At 59.9% G+C, this 20,059-nt stretch overlaps 1 protein-coding gene across 1 annotated transcript in view; it reads right to left on the bottom strand.

The window, feature by feature from the left end:
• Positions 1–62: 62 nt before the first annotated feature.
• Positions 63–20,059, bottom strand: part of LAMC3 (laminin subunit gamma 3) — a 33,001-nt gene continuing 13,004 nt past the window's right edge. Inside the window, 29 exon segments of the mRNA XM_050319923.1 lie at positions 63–2,059; positions 2,710–2,809; positions 2,943–3,089; positions 3,216–3,415; positions 3,540–3,642; positions 3,834–3,995; positions 4,106–4,238; positions 4,518–4,652; positions 4,767–4,843; positions 5,107–5,195; positions 5,198–5,311; positions 5,635–5,773; positions 5,855–6,033; positions 6,115–6,257; positions 6,371–6,524; positions 6,856–7,101; positions 7,184–7,372; positions 9,104–9,322; positions 9,578–9,690; positions 9,918–10,113; positions 10,421–10,537; positions 11,954–12,090; positions 12,301–12,399; positions 12,480–12,597; positions 12,776–12,964; positions 13,360–13,526; positions 14,119–14,249; positions 14,446–14,750; positions 18,288–18,820. Of these exon segments, the coding sequence (XP_050175880.1) occupies positions 1,815–2,059; positions 2,710–2,809; positions 2,943–3,089; positions 3,216–3,415; positions 3,540–3,642; positions 3,834–3,995; positions 4,106–4,238; positions 4,518–4,652; positions 4,767–4,843; positions 5,107–5,195; positions 5,198–5,311; positions 5,635–5,773; positions 5,855–6,033; positions 6,115–6,257; positions 6,371–6,524; positions 6,856–7,101; positions 7,184–7,372; positions 9,104–9,322; positions 9,578–9,690; positions 9,918–10,113; positions 10,421–10,537; positions 11,954–12,090; positions 12,301–12,399; positions 12,480–12,597; positions 12,776–12,964; positions 13,360–13,526; positions 14,119–14,249; positions 14,446–14,750; positions 18,288–18,666 (4,725 nt within the window). The 5' untranslated portion in view covers positions 18,667–18,820 and the 3' untranslated portion in view covers positions 63–1,814.

Raw genomic sequence — 20,059 nt, 5'->3', positions numbered from 1 at the left:
CCTCACCACTCCAAATCCGGCCGCATTTCAGCCCCTGCTCTTTAAAAGCGGCAAGAGCAGGTACAGCGTCTGCCCTCCCGCTGCCACGCGCCCTGGCCGGGCAGCTGCGTGTTGTATTAAGAATTTTTAATGGATACAGCTCTAGGCAGGTGTTGCCAGCTAAAAACACAGAATTCTGGGGAGAGCAGGAGGGAGCATGAACCACATCTTCATCAGCAGGCACACGGCAGAGGCTTGACATTTCTGTAACAGCAGCAAATTTGTGTGTTCACTGGAGATGTATAATTGTCCTCCCAGGGAGACGGTAAGTGGCCATGGCTCCCTGCCTCTGGCCAAGCCGGATGACACTGTGCTCTCACTGCTCCATGATTTTGCTTTCCCAGAGCTGTCCTTGGGCAGAGGGAGGGGGCCCCGCCATTACATCCCCCCAGCTCTGGCACCCCACTCCTTGGGCAGCTTTTGTGCAGAATTATGAGGGCAAAGGGTTTGTTCTCAGTAGGAAAATCCCATGTCCCTTTCAGGCCACTGGACACACTGAAGATGTTGCTGGGGGAATTCAACATCCATGGCAGCAATTTTACATAAATTACACAAGACTTTAGCAAACCTGATTTCCAGCACTGTGAGCAGAAAAAGACAGGTAAAACTGGTTAAAAAATGAAACCTGCTCCAGCCTGGGGACATGTTTTGGGTCTTATGGGAATGACTTCATCTACCTGGAGTCACGGCACAGCCAGCACAGGGTGGGCTGAGCCAGGACCTGCCTGCGTGGCCACACAGCCCAGCCCGCATGGGAGCACAGGGGAACACACATGCCTTTCCTTTAAAGGCAATACAGCCACCGACCTCTGCCACCTCGTGGGAGTGACACTGGCAGGAGCTGGTGTCCAGCCTTTCCCCATCCAGTCTGTGCTGGCTGCACAGCCTGGTGCCACCAGCCAGCTCCTCCCAGTGGGGAGGGGGCGCAGGTGCTGATGTGGGGCTGTGGGTGATGCAGCCCTCCCACCTCTCAGCCTAGTGCCTGTGCCACCCAGCCCCTGGGACTGCAGTCATGGGGCTGGCTTAAAGCAAGCAACAGCAGCGTTGTGCTGCCCTGGAGCAGGGGAACAGCAAGAGCTGACCTGCCCTTACCCTGCAGCAGGTAGAGGATGCCCCACCTGCCTGCCAGGAGCTGTGTAAGGGTCCAGCTTTGCTTCTGCTTGTTAATTTAGCCCTGCCTGCTGCAACCTCCCTTCCCTTGGAAAACAGACAAGCTGTATGCCCGCTGGTGAGCAGCTCTCTGCCTCCCTTCACAGGGATTCCTCTCTGCACCTCTATGACCACAGCACATGGGCATGATACTGCAAGGTACTGTGCAGCAGGTGAGAGCCTCTCTCATCTCCTGGGGCAGGAGGAGGGACTGCTGGGTGTTACAGCTTGGGTATGTCACATACTTGGTAATCTCTCCCTGCCCAGTGTGCCATGCTGTGGTGGGGAAGGAGGGATGGAGGAAATCTGTGATGGTTCTTTGTTCACTCCAAGGTGAGAAACCAGCCCTGTGATGGCTCCTCATCCTGCACAGAAACGTTGGTGGCCCCTGGAAGCTGGCTGTCCCCCCATCCCAAGGACTGAGCTGGTGGCTGGAGTCTTGCTGCAGAGCACTCGGAATGCAGAGCCTGAACCGGTACAGATAAAGACCTGGGGTGAGATACTCTGTGGAGGGCAGTGTGAGTAGCAGTGGGAGGGATTGATGCTGGTTAACACAGGGTGTCCTTCCCTCTGCCTTTCCCTGTGCAGGGGGGCACAGAGGGGATGGGGCAGCAGCCAGCAGCTGGTCACTTCGAGCAGCCCTCGGGGAGGCTCCGCAAAATATCCTCCAGGTTCCGCTTGTCAGCCTGGATCTCAGCCAAGTCACTCTCGAACGCTTGGATCTTCTCCTGCTGCCGGGCTGCCTCCTGCTGCAGCCGGCTGAGCTGGCCGGCCAGGGAGCCCGGCGTGGCCAGGCGCTGCCACAGCTGCTCCAGCTGCACTTGCCCGGCGCTCAGCACAGCCTCTACCTCCATGTCCTGCTCCAGCTTGCCTGGACGAGGGGAGAGGACATGAATGAGAGCAGGCAGCCAGGCAGGAGAGGTTCTGGACATGCTCCAGGGGCTCAGACCCTTGGCACCAGGCAAACTATAGGGAGCAGGTGCAGCAGGGCATGGAGGCTTTGCAGCTTTCCAATGATCACAGATAAGCAAACAGGACTGTGGCTCCAGGCAGGGCCCGGAGATGGGTGATGATGTCTACCCCTTTACAAAATTTCTTGGATGCAGGACTCCTGGAGTACTCAGAGATGTACCCAGATGATCAAAGCAGGAGAAGCTGGAGCAAAACCAACCAACAACAAGGAGTCAACCCAGCCCAGTACATCCCTCAGCTCCAAAGGGACTGAGCTCTTAACCCAGCCCTGCTCCTTCTGAAGGTGCCAAGGGAGATCAGTGTCCCCACACCAGGCATGAGCACGCACATTCAGTAAGCCCAAATTCATTCTTCATGGGGGTTCTCCTCAAGACATGAACTTTCAAGAATTTTCACTGAGACCATGGGTGATCTCAGCCAAAGAGCACCCAGCTCAGCCTGGATGGCTGGTGAGAAGGACGCCCAGCATCAGTGATCAGGAGAGCCCTGGGCCCCTGAGAACCCAGCCCTTCCCTGGGACCCTGCCCCCCATTCCCACCCAGGTCTCACCGAGGCTGCTCAGCAGGTTGTTCAGGGTCTCGATGTCCGACATGAGTGAGCCCCGGGCTTCCTGGAGACTTTTTGCTATCTCACTCACATCCGTCCCCACCTTCCAAAAGAGGCAGAAACCCAGATCAGGGACCCTCTTGGCCCTTGACTGGATGGGAAAGGGGATCCCAGGAACATCCCCGAGCCCACCCAGGCTCCAGAGGACACAGCCTGCCCAAGGGCACCCAACTTACCTGGTGTGCTTCCTCCAGGTCCCCCCTGAGCTTCTCAGCCATGTGCTCCTGTCGCGATAGCTCCCCCTGGGTCTCATTGGCACGCCTGGCGAGCTGTCTGGCATGCTTGTGGGCCCGTTTGCTCTCCTGCAGCACAGCCCGTGCCCTCTGCGAAGGAATGGAGGTGGGGACGGTCACCTGGGGACATGCAGCCCTGCCTGCAGCAGACTGGGCTCTGCCTGTGGTGGCTGCCAGCCTGGCTATGCCCAGCAGTTCCCCACTCCCCACTCAAACCTTGGCACTCTCCTCAGAGACTTGCTCAGCCTCTCCAGCTGTCCTCTGGGCCGTGGTGGAGATGGACAAGGAGTTTCCCAGTGTCTTCTCTGCCTGTTTAATCTTCTTCTGGGCATCCACCAAAACCCTGTTCCGCACAGTGGCCATCCTCCTCCTCAGGGCAGCCAGGCCCTTCCGATGCCGCAGCATCTTCCTCATGCCTGTGGGGACACATTGGCCTTCACCAAACTGTGGGGGCAAATGGGCCCTTCTCCACTTGGCACCTAGAGCCAGTGTGGTGAGAGCCAAGCTGTGGCTGGACATGCTCTGACTGGTGCCTTTTACCTTCCAAGCTGGCCAGGAGGGACTCAGCATCAGAGTGCACAGCTTTTCCATGTGAGACAGCCGAGGTGGCCGTGTCACGGGCAGAGCCAGCCCGGTCCCGCAGCTGAGAGAGGAGAGGACAGGGAAGGAGTGAGGCTGAGGAGTGCTCTCATTTGGCATGGGAGCTCCTTGGGAGACCCGTGAGCCCAAGGGGAGATGTCTCCCAAAACATCCTTTCCCTGGCTGTAGGCACAGTCTCTCCTGTCACTGGAGCAACAGGGATGGGGTTCCCCATGCAAGTGAGCAAGCAGTTACCTGCTCAAAGCCATGAGTCCTCTGCAGCTCCAGGCGCAATCCAGCTGCCAGTGTGCGGGATGCCTTGACAGCCTGCTGAGCCAACAGCTCCTGGGCTGTTGCTGTCTGCTCCAGCACAGCCAGGTCCTGTGCCAGGGCTCCAGCTTGCACTGGCAGTACCTGCTGTGGGGTCAGGAATGCCAGAGCTCTGTGAGAGCATCTCCCAGCCCAGGAGGCAGCACTGCTCAGGGGGTAGGGTTACCAGCAGGAGCTGTAGCTTGGGTGCTGCTCACCTGCCCCAGAGCAGCCACCTGCAGAAGTTTCTTGGCCATGTCTGCATTTGCCTGTTGCACGGCTGACAAAGCTCTCCTGGCCTCTTCCATGCCCACACCCAGCTCCTCCTGCGCCCGCTGGATCTCCTCATACCTGTGTGGACAGGATGCTGCTGTCAGCCTGGGCCCTCTGGTCCCTCAAAGGAGGGAAACCTGGCTCCAGAAACGGATGTAGCAGAAAAGGCAGAGGGCTTTTCCTCGACACCCACAGTATGGAGCACCCTGTCTTTCTACTTGGCAACTCTATGGTGCAATGATTTTGACAGGACTCAGCACATCCCCCTGTTGGGCAGACGCCAAATCACTGTGATCGAGTCCCGTAACAGGGACCTGGCCAGAGGGAAGGAGCTGTGGTGCCCTGCCAGCCCCTCACCCAGCCTCCAGCTCACGCTGCGCATCCCGCGTGGCGTTCCCTTCCAGCAGACTCCGCAGGAGCTCGGAGCTGGCGTTGGAGGCACGCAGCGCTCTCCTGACCACCGCTTCCACCTCTGCAACAGCGCCCTCGTGGCTGCAGGGACAAGGACACTCAGAGACGGGATATTAGGATTGGCCCCCTGAGAAAGGAGCGGCCTCCCCGCATCCCCGGCTGGGCAGCCACCTCGTCTGCCTGCTGCAGCCATACCTCTTGGACAGAGCCCGTGCCTCCAGTGCCCAGTGGCTCCAGTTTGTGGGCTGCCCTGGGATTTCCTGGGGAATCTCCTTGAAATGCAAACAGCAGCAGTGAGACCCTGGCAAGGAGGAGGGACTCTCAAGCCCCACCAGCCCAGCACCAAGACCCTCCCAAAGGGCTGGAGCGAGGGAAATAGCTCCTCTTGACTCAGCTGCAAGGAGGGTTATCCACACACAGACCCCAGGCTTTCCTGCTCACCCACTATGACGGTCACATCCCACCCCACCAGTCCTGGGGGTACATCCCACTGCCCCCCAGGATTGCCACCAGCCCCCCCAGGAGCCCAGCTCACTGTGGTAGCCAGGGTGTCTGCAGCATTCAGGATCTCCCGCTGTGCTGACTGCAGCACGACCCCGATCTCTGACAGCAGGATGCAGGTCTTGGGGGTCCGTGGCCAGAGCAGCTGGTGGCCTGGCTGGCACTGGTGAGGCGGCCTTGTGCAGTGCTCAGAGCCCCTGCCAGCTGCCCCACCTGTGCCAACAGGGTGGCCCAGGCACCTGTGGGCAGCACAAGCAGCTCGTTGTCCACAAGCACCTCGTTGTGAGGTGCTCAGGGATCCCTGCTTGCCTGTGGGGCTGCCCCATGGCCCACACCCCACGCCCCACATATTCCCCCTCTGCCCTCCTCTCTGGGTCACCCTGTCACCCACACTGACCCCAGTGCTGACCTGGGAACTCCTTGCACTCACCCAGCATGTCACCCCACCCTGCAGGAGCTGAGGGCACCCAGAGGGGTCATATGGTGACTCCCATGGTGGAAAAAAGAGGATTCCCCTACACCTTGCAGGAGATGAGGAATAGGGGTGTAGGGACCCTTGTACCTTGCAGGAGGTGTGAGCTGGGCAGCCCATCTCCCCGGGGTGCATCCCCCAGCATGAGAGACTGGCCTGGGTGGGCATTACAGCCTGGTTTCTGCAGCCATTCCTCCATCTCCTGCAGCCTGGCCTTCAGCTGGTCAGCCTGTGAGCAGGACACAGGGGGACAGTAAGGCGGGGCAGGGGTCGGGGTGCTGTGCCCGTCTCAGCAGCGCACGGGCTGTACCTTGTCCTTCACCAGCCCGTAGCAGGCAGGACACTGCTGGCAGTGGGAGCTCAGAGGGTCGAGGAAGAAGTTGGCCTGGCACTGGTCGCACTTGTAGCCCACGAAGCCGGGGCGGCAGAGGCAGGTGCTGTTCTCGTGGCACTGCGGGGTGACGGAGCCCAGTGGGGAGCAGTTGCAGGCTGCAGCGGCGGCAGAGAGGTGTCACGCTGTGCCTGCCAGCCCTGCCTGAGGGACAGAGGCGCAGTCTCCACCCCCATTACCTCGGCAGCCCCTGGCAGAGAAGCCAAAGAAGCCGTGTTGGCAGCGGTCACATTGCCTCCCCGTGACACCTGGCTGGCAGGAGCACTGCCCCGTCACTGCGTGGCACTCGCTGTCACGCGACCCTGTCGGGTGGCACTCACAGCTGGCGTGAGAAGTGGGGGGACATGAGCAGGCAACGGACACAAAGAGCAGGGAGCAGAGCCAGGGACACAGGGCCACCCTGTCCGTGGCAGCCCCACGCCGTGCCCCACATACCTCTTGCACCCCACAGTGGGCTCCAGGCCGTAGTAGCCAGGTTGGCAGTGCCCACAGGCTCTGCCTGTTACGTGTGGGAGGCAGTGGCACTGGCCCGTGATGGGATCACAGCCCTCCAGCCCTGGGTCTGAGCCGCTGGGTTTGCAGTCACAAGCTGTGGGAGACAAAATAGCACCTACATGCTGGCACGGAGCTGGTGAATGGGACTGTGGGAATGGGACACCAGGGCCAAGTCCCCCCACCCAATGTGGAGAGTCATATCCCCCCATCAAACAGGGCTTCGAGGGGCTGAGTCCCTGCAGACCAGAGTATCTCCAGGGAAGGATGCAGTGGAGAAAGTGGGCAAATGCCATTCCAGAGCATTTGGGGCTAACCTGGACCATTCCATCACCCCCTAAACTCCCAGGGCATCCCCCTTCCACCCTCTGCCTCCACTGCTGGGAGGATTTTGGCTGCGAGTGAGCTGTCCCCAGGACTGTACGTACGTGCACACTTCCCAGCAGGGCTGGGAGCCAGCGCGTCCCCGTAGAAGCCCGGCCGGCACCTCTCGCAGTGCTCGCCCATCGTGTTGTACACACAGCGCAGGCATCGGCCAGACACAGGGTCACAGTTCCCCACGGCATTGAGATCCACGTTCCCATGACACTGGCAGGGTTCACAGGGATGCACAGGGCCCCTCTGCCCCAGGGGGTCCCCGAAAAACCCGTCATCACAGAGCTCACAGCGTTTCCCTGAGGAAGGTGAAAAGATGGGGAGGGTTTGGCCGTGTCGGTGCTGCCCACAGCTCCTGTGCCCACCCACCCCCAGCCTCACCTCTCTGCCCCGGGGGGCAGTGGGTGCAGACCACCTCCCCACTGCTGGGCACCTCGGTGCAGGGTGAACCTCCGGGGCAGGGGCACGGCTTGCAGTCATCAAAGCGCCCTACGAAGGGGTTGCCATAGAACCCGGCGCTGCAGCGCTCGCAGGAGGGACCCTCTGTGTTGTGCAAGCACCGGCAGTGCCCTGTGGGGAGAGAAACAGAGCTGAGGGTCTGCAAAAACCCAGCCCCAAATAACAGCGGGGACCGTGGGAGGGATGGAGAGCCCAGCGCTGAGCTTGGCACACCGGGTGCCAAGAGGGATGCCCAGCTCCAGCCAAAGGATTGCGCTGGGGTCGCACATCTAGAGCCAGTACTCGGAACATTTCCCCTCCCTTCCTTGTCCTTGCTCAAGGGAGAAGGTTTTGGAGAGGACAGGGGGCACACAGCTGCGCGGGGACAAGGCAGAGCTGGCACAGGCAGCACCTTCAGTGTGTGTGTGTGGAGGCTGACGGCGCCTGCCATAATCAACAACACATTTCTCAGCGTCCTTTCCAGCCTGTCATGGAAAACTCAAGCAGCCAGCCCGGCACCCACTGGGGAGCATCTCCTCCAGAGCGAGCCGAGCTGGTGAGTCAGCATTCCGAAATCGGCTGTGAGGAGGAGAAGAAGGAGGAAGACGAGGAAGGGTGCTCAAGGAACCCCCCACCTCCAGGCAGATGCTCTGCTTCACTGGGGAGAGGAGGAGCCAGGGGGAAGATTTTCCCCCACGATTTGTGGGGTCAGGTCATACCACGAATGCTGCGCAGGAGGGAACTGGTGGTTTTTTTCCATTTTCCCCACCTCCAGGCAGTCAGACAAAGGAAAAGAAAGGACAAGCGGGTGGCAGGAAGAAGTGGAAAAATAAACTAAAGGAAGTGCGCGGGCTGGCAGAGCCCGGGCCGGGACATCAAAAGCCTGGCCCCATCCCTGGGGATTGTGCAGCGGCGCCAGCCCCAGCTCTGTGAGATGAGGGCGAGTTTGCAGAGCTGCCACCACCCCCAGGGGCTCCCCTCTATCCAGGATCTCTGGGTAACAAATGCATCATTGTATTTCCAAGCTCTTCCCAGCACTTGTCGGAGCTGCTGTTGTCTGCAGGGGATGGGGTCCACAGCAGCATCTCATGAGCCCCAGAGGGCTCTGGTCTGCATTTCACTGAGGCTGACAGCAGCAAGGCTGGTGTTGGATTCACATAGCCACCTCAAGCTCCATGGCAGCTGTTTGCAGTCCTGCCCCCCCTTCCCCATCCAAAGCCAGCCAGACACTTTGTCTGGCAGCAGAGGTGAGTGACAGCACCCTGTGAACCATCCCAGACACAGCCATGCTGCCCCAAAGACTTTGCTTTGGCCTTTTCCTCCCTTCATCCACAGTCCCTGCTGCAGTCACACACGTCTGAGTTGGACCTGGAGGCAGAACAGGGCTTGGGCTGGCAGCACAAGGGCCAGCTCCTCCCATGCCTTCCCACAAGCCTGGCACTGATGTGTTTTTCTGCTCTTTTCCTTGTTTCTCTGCTCAGATCCACCCTCAGTTTGCAGAGTCCAGGGCTGCTGCTCCACTCATCAGGCAGCGATGCTGCCTGCGAGACCCAGCCTGGCAAAACCCTCTGCCTCTCTGCTGCCTTGACCCCTGCTCCCACACTCCTCTGAGGACCAGCACCCTTTCCTTCTCCTCCTTAAAGGTCATACAGTACCGTGAAAAATGTCCCTCTAATTATAAGTTACCACCATTATTGCACTTCATTAATTATCTCTGTCTTTGCAGCTACAAGTCCAGTCCCTACAAGCAACTCAACCTGCAAATTTTGGGTACAGTGACCTCACCAATGGTTTCAGAACAAGCAAAGACACAGATTTGTCACTCATGCCTGGGCTGAGTGGAGGGGCTGGGGGGGTGCACACCTGTGAGGGGGTGACAGTCCCCGTGCTGGTTGCAGGCGCAGGGCACGCAGCTGACGAAGGGGCCGCCGAAGGGGATCTCCCGCTTGAATCCGGGCGCGCAGGACTGGCAGAACTGGCCGGCATAGCCCGTGGGACACGTGCACTCCTCCACCCAGCCCGCCCGTGTCCCCAGCCCAGGGCTGGCAGATGTGAGCTGGACCTCGCTCAGGGACAGCCTGCCTGCGGGAGGGGAGAGCGGCCTGAGAATGGGATGGCACATTCCACGCTCAGCTCTCGAATTCCTGCCTGGAAATGCTCCAGACAGGCACAGGAGACACGAAAACACCTTCTGGAGAGCTCAGGGGTGTTCACAGTGAGGAGCCAGCCCCTGCTCCAACACACCCCCTGCAGTGCCTCTAGTTCATGACGCTGTTTCAGTGTCCCTGGCCCATCCCAGCTTGGTCCCTGTGGGAATGTTGTGTGCAGACCACCCACCTCGCACGGGGCCGCGGCTCACACGGAGCCGGAGGGCGGTCAGGTTGGAGAGCAGGCGCTGGAAGCTGAAGGCTGACAGCAAAGGCTCTGCACCCTCCTCTGCCTCGTGCAGCCTGTTGGAGAAGGAGCATGGGAGCAAGGACAGGGCCAGTCTGAGAGCCACGTGCTGCAGGATATCTTGGCTCCTTGGCTGGGACCCAGGCACAGCAATGAGGGCACAGTTAAATCCCCAACGGGGGCAGAGAGTGGGGCTGAACCCCATAGCAAAGGGCAGCCCAGACAAGATCAGACACACTGCCCTAAACCCCACTGAGGTTCCCCAAAGCACTGTGACAGGTACCTGAAGGTGACAGCTTGCTTTCCATGCTGGGGCAGGCTCTTGCTGCTGGGCAGGGTGATCTCCATCCCCTCACCCTCCAGAACCAGCTGGACTTGGAGCAGGGGCATCCCGGGCTCTGTCCCTGTCCTGTTCTCCACTCCCAACAGCAGGGACAGGAGCTGCCCATAACTGAGGCGCTGGTTCTGCAGAAACTTCTCTACAAGGGAAGAGAGGAGAAAAATCTGTAGGACATGGAGGAGTCAGCTCTGCTGGTGAAAGTCCCATTCCCAGCAGCATCATCAGGAGCCAGAGTCACCCTCCTAGAGCAGTGCCAGCTCCAACCTGCGCTCCCAGGCAGATCCACTGTTCCAAACTTCCCCACCACCTTGTACTATTGAAACACGCTCAGCTCTGGGATAGAGCCCAGTGCCTCACACACCAGCAAAGCAGTGGGACACCCCATGAGAGCACCAGGGGATCCCCATAGCAGAGCAGCACCCCAGGGACCCAGCACACTACAGTACCTGGTGCAAGAAAATCCACCGGCTCCTCTCCATCCCACTCCGTGACGATCTCCCCGCCAGCCCAGCGCAGAGGCAGGTCTGTGGTGCCTGGAGCTGTGGCAGCCCAGCCCTCCAGCCCTGTGTGACAGCACACAGTGGCAACATTCAGCAAAGGGAGCACCATTGGAGTGCTGCTTCCAGGGGCTCTGTCCCTTCTCCCCAGGCTCTCCAGGGTCTTTGCAACACCCTGTTCCGCTCGGGCTCTGTGCTCTCATGCACTAGAGGGTGGCCCTAGCCACCCCCTATCTGTTTATTTTTTTTAGATTTGGAGGAAATTATTATCTTTAAACTTTTGCCTCCCTGCCTGTGCTGCATTGCTAACATTACTGTGGGCTGGAGAGTGCAGGAAGCCTGGGGAGAGACACTGTACAAGCCCAGGGAGAGATGGGGCATAATTGCATTAAGTTGGTTTTCTTCAGAAGCCAGTTAAACTCTCCTCCATTCCCTAGGGTTATTTCTCCCAGCCCTGCAGGACAAACAGTTGGAAATCCCTTCTCAGCTCTCAAGTGGGCTGTGCTCAGCTATCAAACCATCCCCAGTTTGGACTCTTTCACTCAGGACAGGAAAATTCCATCTGATCCAGCTCCACTGTAGATTGGGGAGCACTTTGGGAGTGGGGGTTTAGGAGGATGTCTTGTCTGCATCTCAGCCCAGGGCTTCGCTAAACCAGCCCCAAAAGGAGAAACCCCAAATTGGCTGTGTGAAGGGTGGAAAAAAAGACTCGGTTTAAAGCCTGGCTCTGTTTCAAGGCCGTGGAAGACATTCCAGCAGTACAGCAATTGGCAGCGCAGCTTAATTGCAATCAGGATCAACCCGTGCCTGGCGGGTTCGTATCCATCTGCTCGTCAGGGGGCAGGCGAGGCAGACGGGGGGTGCCTGCGGTGAGTGCCCGTCCCTGCAGGGTGCAGGGGGGAGTCCTGGTGAGCGGGGACTTGCGGCGAGGGCTGCGGTGTCCCTGCAGCAGGGCTGCACACGCCGGGATGCGCGGCAGATGGCAGGGTTTCCCCGAGCATCCCGCACACATCCAGCCCTGCCACCGCAGCCCTGGCTGCAGCCAAGCAAAGAGCACCCCATCCTGCTCTCCCGGCCACCCTGCCACACAGCAGCTGAGGGTGGAGAGAGGAGGGAATAACAGGGAAAGTTCACAGCAGGCTCCATCCTTCTAGATTTTAACTTTCTGAGCTGATTTTTAATGCTCCTGCAGTCACTGGTGTTCTGGGGAAGACATGCCTGGCCCCACAGCCCTCCCTGAGCCATGCACAGCCCCCGGAGCAGGTTGGCATGGAGGTATACCACGAGGGGGCAAAAGCAGAGGCTTAACGGTAAAATAGGGGCAAGCCAGAGAAGATCCCCCCTGGCCATCACCACTAGTTAGCCCCAAAGGGGAATGCTCAGCCCCCAAGAGGGATGCTCAGCCCTACCCTTCCCAAGCTTTTTTGGGTGGAGGTGGCACAGCTGTGCCTGCTGTTTCACCCAGGGCTTAGTGGTCAGTACCGTGGCTGAAGTCGGAGCGGATGTGGCTCTCCTCGTAGCCATCGGCTGCCGTGCAGGCGGTGGAGTGGCCGTAGCAGAAACAGCTGGTGCAACCAACGGGGTTGTGGGGCTGCAGATTAAACCAGCCTGGCTGGCACCTGGGCACAGGGAGGAAATGGGAGCACGTGGCACAGGGTAGGCAGAGCTGCAGGGAACCCAGGGTGGGACACTGGTGGCAGCTTCTTGTGTGCCCAGTCCCAGTGATCCAGAGGGATGCAGCCCCACAGTCTTGCCACCAAGTCCTGTCACTGATCCCAGACTGGAAAGAGACAATGGTCCCATCCCCATCCCAGGGCTGTGGTACTTACCTGTTGCACAGGTGCCCCTCCACCCTCTCCTTGCAAGTGCAGTGCCCTGTGTTGGGGTCGCAGGTGCCAACGCTGCCCGCCGGGTCGCAGATGCAGGGTCTGCATGGAGTGAGATGAAGGCATGAGGTGAGATCTGCTTCCATCCCGCTGCTCCTGCCTGGAGTCAGGCTCCTCCTCACCTGCAGCCACCTTCACTGAGGCTGTGGTAGCCGTCCTTGCAGCGCTCACACTTCCAGCCCGTCACGTTGGCTTTGCAGAGGCAGGTCCCCGAGTTGTCACACTGGGGCTGCAGGGAGCCTGTGGGGACCCCGGCCAGCCCTGAGGCTCAACAGGATGGACTCAACAGAGACACAGGGTGGGGGCAAATGTGGAAACCCCAAGCAATGGAGAACCCACCAAAACTCTCCCTCCCTGCCAACTCCAGCCGGGACAGTGGCTGTGCAGCCAGAGCCCAGCTGGGCACAGCCCCACGCACCTGCAGGGTGGCAGTGGCAGGGCTGGCAGGCTGCCTGTGGCTCCCAGCGGTAGTGGTTCTGGCGGCAGCGCTCGCAGTGGGGCCCGGCCGTGTTGTCGCGGCAGTTGCGGCAGTGCCCGCCGTGCCCACTGCGCCAGTACAGCTCCCGGTCGTAGAAACACTCCTCGGAGCGGCCGCTGCAGTTGCAAGCTGGGGGGGGAAGGCAGGAGAGGGGGTGAGCACCTGCGGGGCACAGGGCTCACCTAGGGGTTACAGCAACCTCCTGTGGGGTGGGATGAGCCAGAAGGGCCCGCTTGGCTCAGCAGTGGGAGCTTTCAGCGGTGCTTCTGCCACTGGAAGCAGAGGCGGGCGCAGCACCATGCACAGAGCAGATGGCTGCGCTCACGGGGTGAGGGAATGGGGAATCTGCAGGGTGATGCTGTGAAGGGAAGCCCTGGGGTGCAAACCCTCCCCCCTTCCCTCCCTTACAAAGCAGGTGCTCTCTTCCTGTGCACAAAGGGCAGGAGAGGAGCCACTGGATGAGCCAACGCAGCACCAGTGTGGCCACATACCTTGATCACAGGGACAGCCCGAGCGATACTCACGGAGACACTCGTTGGCAGCCTCGGCTGTGCCGCGTGCCCAGGGCCGGTCCTGGTGGAAAGGCTGGCAGCGCTCGCAGTCCACGCCGGCCGTGTGGTGCTGGCACACACAGACCAGCTGCCCGGCCTCGTCCGGCGCGCACTCGCTGGCATGGCCATTGCATTTGCACCTGTGGTGAAACCCCAGCACGGGGGAGCCACTCTGAGCTCCGGTGTGGGCAGTGGGACAGTGCCCAGGCTGTGTGTGACCCTGCCAGGCCGACCGTGGGGTGAAAGCAGCTCGAGGCTGCGCTGGTGCTGAGGTCGCCCGTGGTGTCCCTGAGGTGCTCCCAAGTCTGGTCAGTCAGAAGGTCACACGCTGAGGGTGACCTGTGCTAACCAGCTCCATCTGCTGACCCCAAGGGCAGACAGGGCAGACAGCTCCTTCCAGGATGGAGAAATTTCCCACTCCTCCCAGCTGGGGAAGGACACATGCAGCACAGCCCACGGGCAGCACTGAGTGGGTGCCAACATAAAGCCAGTGGAACATGAAGAGGAGCTTGTGGGGAAAAGACCACCTTTCTGTATGACTGGGGAGGCTCCAGGTTTAATTATCCACATCTGAATTTCCAGCTCTGGTTTACACATGGAGGAAGCCACATCTGGTCTGTTTTCCCGAAACCACAGTTCAAATAAGACTGGTGTGGAACAGCTGCCCCAGCCCCACAGCCCCAGGAAGGTCCCCATAACTCCTGCCCTCACCCCAAACTGGCTACCCCTCACCTGCCACCAACGGAGAAGTCAGAGATAGCGTAGTAGTATGACTGCAGCACCTTGGGGTCCTTGAAGATGTCATCCCCAAACGTGTTGAGCCGGTTCAAGGAGATAAGCAGGTCAGTGACTGTCACCCACTCCTGCAGGGGACACGGGAAATGCACCTTGTCGAGGGGTTGGGGCCACCAGCTCCCACCCCAACCGGGACTCATCCTGCACCTTTCCACACAGGGAGGGATGCTGGGCATCACCAGTGCTTTTACCCCACATGGGTGCAATAGTGCTCTCAGTCCCCAGGGGGATCCAGACACCCCCCACCTCCCACCCTGGCAGCACCTGCAGCGCGGGGCTCCCGTCGAAGTTGTAGGCACTGGGCCGTCCCTCGAGCGTGGAGAAGGCCACGTTGCCCCCGCTCAGCGGGGAGATGTCGCTGAACTCGTCGGTGCAGAAGGCCACCTGCTCGTCCTCCCCCGGCCTCAGGTACTGCCGCGGCCGCTTCCCGTAGGTCTTCTCGCAGGATGCGCTGTAGTACTGGAAGGGCACCCAGGGCCCCTCAGCGTGGCTGCGCTTGTAGATGGCGAAGCTCTCGGGGCGGCTGGTGTGAAACTTGAGCCGCACGTAGGTGATCTCGTAGGCTTTGCCTGCGGACAGACCCACCCTGCCTGTGACCCTCTCCCGGCCTCCCGATGGGCACCACCAGCCTAAATTATCCCAGTGCCCCGTCCTGCAAAGCTGCTGCCATCCTGCTGCTCCTGCCACGTTGTCCCCCTCTCCACACCACAGCCAGAAGAGAAGAGATCACCATCCAGCTGCCTTTAAGCAGCTCCTCCATAGTGCAGCTCCATCCAGCTCCAAACTGGCTCTCACCCCAATGCAGAGCCCACCCCTTGCATGGGTGAACTGGGTGGGTTGCGTGGCCAAGGAGTCACTGCAGGCCACAACACTGAGAGTATCCCCAGGGCAGTGGTGCCACGGGGATGGAGAATTGGAAAGGGTCAAGGACAATCCCTTTCCCAGGGATTCGCAGGGAGTTGCGTGCCAGGACCCGGCCTCGCTGCCGTGTTTGCTGGGATGAAGACAAAGAGAGGCCACCAATCCCTGGGGCAGCCAGCAAGCTCTGAAAGCACTTGAAAGAATTAGCAGAAAGGAGAAGAGAAAACACCAAAGTGAACATCAGACTCTGTTAATTGCCAGAGATGAAGGACCAGCTCAAAGCCTGGATTGCTCCATAACAACACCACTCCTGACAGCACAAAACAATTAGCTGCAAGGTTTTGGCTTTATTTGAAAAGATAATGAGTTGGGAATGTTATAGGGGTTATTCCGGGACTAGGAAAACAAGCCTTTAATTGGGCCCATATGAATACTGTCGCGTATGCGCTGCGACTGCTGCGGGGGAGCCGAGGCAGCCGGCTACCAGCGCTGGGAAAAGCAGCTGCATCCCATCAGGGATGCGGGGAGCGCCCGGCTGAGTGCCTGGAGCTGGGGACAGACCTGCTTCCAGCCCACCCGGAGGTGACGGGGGCCAAGGAGGGTCTGCAGCCAGGCTGTCCCCCCATCACCACGCTCCCCTGGGCCTCTCCCTTCCCTCTGGGACCCCTCTGGGCCCTTGCCCTGCACCCTGAGCAGGGGGGGATGCCTGGCAGGCGCCGGTTCCCAGACAGCAGGGTCCCAGGGGGGTTGTCTACCAAAACAGCGAGGTCAGGGCCATCACCTCCCAGAGCAGTTTCCTCTGGGAGAGGAAGGGAGCTCAGTGCTGTGTCAATAAACAGCCTCTGCCCCAAGCGGCCCCGTGCGAGGGGAGGGGGTGGCCAGGCTGGGGGAGCCCCATTTCGGTGCCTCCAGCCGGGATGGAGGAGACTTGCTTCCCTGTGGAATCATCCCGAGGGAGCGTGTGCTTATTCTAGACAAGGTATTCTAGGCAGGTTTTCCAATCAGCCGATTTCTACTTAGAAAAACCTGAACAAAGTGTTCACCTGCCTCCCGCAGAGCCTGAACTGCAGCTCATATGGCACTGGGGCCTCCATGAGGATTTTGGAGAGCAGCCTGTGGGACAGTCACATCACTTACACGTCCCCAGCCACCTCCAGCCCCACAAAACCTCAGCGCTGGGCTCCCGTCCCACAGGAAAAATCAGAGGCAAAGTCACAGACACGGATGCTGCCCAATCTAGACACTCCAAAATGAGCCACTGGCATTCAGGGAGCTTCCTGAGGAGCCCTGGTGCCTGTTGCCTTCACAAGCCATGGATATTTTGGGTTCCTCCCTGACGTCTGACAGGGCAAATGCAGGAGCCATGGACACTTGGGATGATCGACCTGCTCCGAGTCTGGGGCACTGTAATGGCACGGCTGAAATCTCCCAGGGAAGAGAGGTTTAAAGGAGGATAACCTAATTAACGCCAGTCAACAGCACACAGGTAAACACAGGTCTTGTCCAACTCATTCCACATCTTATTTAATAAGCTCCCCAGGTAACCACTCTGGAGAACCTACACGGCATGTGTCTGAGCAAGACAAACAGGCTGGGGGGACACGTTACAGGGGTTAAAACACCCCATTACTCGGTGGAGCTCACGAGCAAGGACTCATCCTTGGAGGCTGCAAGGGCCAGTTGGACTTTTCCCCCTTAACCCAAGCGAAAGCATTAAGGCACCAATAAAAAGGTCTGCAGCTGGGACAGGAACAGGGCCCAGCAGCTCTGGGAAAGTCAGACAGTGACGTGCCAAGCACCAAAAGGGCACTTTTTAGCACAGCAAGATATAGGAGCCATGCAGGACAAGGGGACATTTGCAGAGGATGCTCTGGCTCAGGAAGGGCCACAGGGACTAGGCTGGAAGATGAGCTTGGTACAATTCTATAGCCTTGGCTGTGTTAACACAGACACAGCAGGGTGGGCACAGGGACTGGACTTCACAGGAAACTCAAGTGAAGGGTCCAACAGGGACCACAGAGGAGCCAGGGAAGGGCTGGAAGAAAGGCAGAGAGTGGGAAGCAAGCCCCAGAGCCTGTGGAGCCCGCACATGTCGCTGTGCCGAGCTGGGACTGGTGGCCACAAACTCTCCTGGCCACACAGGCCGCACTGGGGTGGTCTGTGCCCCAGGACACGCAGGGATAGATTTGGGGCAATCTGACAGTGGACAGGAGGCTGGCAGATCCCCTCGGGCAGGGCTGGCAGGAGCGGGAGCAGGGATGGCAGGCTCCTCCGGCATCGCTTCCCATGCCCAGCAGGGAGCCCAGCCCCGGCCCAGGGACAGGACCAGATGTCCTCCCGCTCGCAGGGGGCTGGGAAAGCGGCGACCTCCGCCCTGCTGGGGCAGGCACGGACCCTCCACCGCCACCGCACCCCCAGCCAGCCTGGGTGCCACCAGCACGGCTCTGGGCCACACCAACACACTCAGCTGTCCCCTTACCACGCCCGGCTGTCCCCTTACCAGCTCCAGCCGCAGCCTCTCCACTACCCCCCTTCGGCATGCAGATGGCAGGAGACTGCAGAGAATGAAGATTTTACAGTGCTGGCCAACAGCCAGGATAGTTTAGATGGTAGGAAAATGTTATAAAACCTTTTTAAAATGCCAGGCATGCCCCGTGGGTTTTAAGTACCCTCCAAGCAGGCGGCTTGCACAGTATTTAAAACACAGAGGGGCGGATCCCAGCTGGGGAAACCTACTGGGACTGAACGATATGTGCAGAGCTCTGCACCCTGAGACATACTCGGCACCCTCAGCAATGCAGGGGGTGAAATGGCAGGGGCTTGGCCCCCACGGTTCTCACTCGTCCTGGGCAGAGCTCTCCCAGGGTTGGGAACCACCTGTCTCCTGCTCCACAGACCTCCATAACCAGTAAAAAGCAGCCTGGGGTGAAAAGGAGGGCAGGCACCCTGGGCTTGGGAGACTGGGAAGCAGCACAGGCAGGCGCAGCCGCTGGCATCCTCCCCCTGTGAAGGACCAGGGCTAATGGACAGGGCAGACCCTCCCTGAGTCCTTTCAGTGCTTTGCAGAGGGCACCTCCCTCCTTGCACCCCCTAAAAGACCTGGGGAGGGTCCTGTCCTTAACTCAGCACGGGCACCAAGAGCTACCGGACGCAGGAGCATCCACCCTTCCCCCCCACATCTCTGCACCCAGATCTCGGTGCCCCCACAGCCGGTGCCCCTCACCAACAGCACTGCTGGCACTCACCGAGGTGCAGGGTGATGTTGACGGAGTTGGGGTGCTGGATGCCGAAGGCCATGGACTGGCTCTGCCACCAGGTGCTCTCCTCCTGGCTGTGGAAGTCGGTGAGGAAGGAGGCGTTGTGGTGGAGCCGGGGGTCGGCGGCGTCGCAGCGGTGGCACAGGGCGCTGTCGTGGCGGGTGCCCATCTGCAGGCAATAGTCCTCCGGGGGCGACCCGCACGTGTTGGTGGCCCGGACGGCCCGGCCGAAGGCAGCGTTCTCGAAGTCGGGCATGCAGCGGCGGGGCTGCCCCCGGGGGTCCCAGCAGGCGGACGAGCCCCCCGCCCCCAGCCCCAGCCCCAGCGCCAGCAGGGCCAGCAGGCAGAGCCCGGGAGGCCGTGCCATGCCGGGGCTCGCCTGGCTGGACTCTGAACCTCCTCCCGATGGCAAGGCGGGAGCAGACAGGACGGGATGGGATGGGACGGGACGGGACAGGGTGGGATGGGACGGGTCCCCCTACCCGGCACCTCCTCTCGCTCCGAGGTCCATCTTGTGGAAGCTGCTGGGAATGTCGAAATATTCGCGTGCGAGCCAGAGCTGTGGGGTTTGGTATCCCCGCAGGCCATCCTGGTCCCCAGACTGTGGGGATGGGCAGGATAGGACCCTCCAGTGGGATACATCCTGGCCCCGTTGCTTTGGGGAGGGGGGATTTGCACCTCCAGCTGCACGGATGTAGCAGAGCTCCTCCGTTTCTCAGCCCCAGGAATGAGCTGTGGTGGTACATGCCTCACATGTGGCTTTTCTTTCTTTATTTGGTGGTGGTCACCACGTTTCTTGCAGCCCCAGAATCAAAAAGAGGTGAGGGAAAGGCTTTGGAGCAGACCCAGCACCCTCTTCTCCCCTGACACTGATTTATGGGATGCCAATGCTACCCCACTCACACCAACCTGGCTGGGCTGTGGGTCTGTGACACCCCCTCCAATGCCTCCACACCACCACCCACAAGTGAAGGTCCCATTTCTGCCTGCTGCCATGGGCCAGCCCAGTCCCCTTGACCAAGGTGAGGGCACATCCCTGTGGAGGCATCTCCATGGGGTAGCAAAACCCCATCATCACCAGACCTCATTAACAGCTCTCAGCTAATCCTAATTATAGTCTGTGCCAAAGGGATCCCTCTGCACCCTCCAGATTTGACCCAAGGGGACAAGAGGGCGACAGCAAATAGGGGGAGAGGCAGACTGGCACGGTGCCATGCCCCTGGGCAGACCCTGACCCACACTCCACTCCACAGGAGGTGTGTTTGCAAAAGTGGGGTGCACAGGGGGAACGCTGCCTCTGACTCCCACGCTGCTTCACTGAGCCGCCCACAGGGGCCTTGGAAACTTAGCTCTCATTTATAATTTAAGCTCCCTTCTTCCCCTTCCCTTCCACTCTTATTTATTTTATTCTCCTTCCCCGTACACACTGCGGGAGAAAGCACCGGAGGGGAGCTGTGAATCAGAGTCCTGGGCAGCGGCTCCCTCAGCAGCGCCGTTTCAAAGCCCCATTATCATATATTGACCCAGGCTCTGACAGCCAGAGCCAGCTCCGCTGGGAAGGGTGAATTTCCCAGCACCGAGGAGCTGTGCAGCAGCTGCCTGGGAACGGGAGGCCAGTGGCAAACCCACTGTCAACCTCCGGGGAGAAGCAGAAGGGTTTTCAGCTCGAGAGTTGCCCCGCACATCTCTGCCACCAGTTTTAAGCAGATTTGAGTCCTACAGGGATGAGGTTTTCCAGATGTTTTGCTTTCCACTTGCTG

Source organism: Myiozetetes cayanensis, unplaced genomic scaffold (genome assembly GCF_022539395.1).
Source record: "Myiozetetes cayanensis isolate MyiCay16 unplaced genomic scaffold, myiCay2020 scf23, whole genome shotgun sequence".
Classification (NCBI taxonomy): Eukaryota; Metazoa; Chordata; class Aves; order Passeriformes; family Tyrannidae; genus Myiozetetes; species Myiozetetes cayanensis.
Note: the sequence above shows the minus strand (reverse complement) of the source record. Positions and strands in the feature narration are given on the sequence as shown.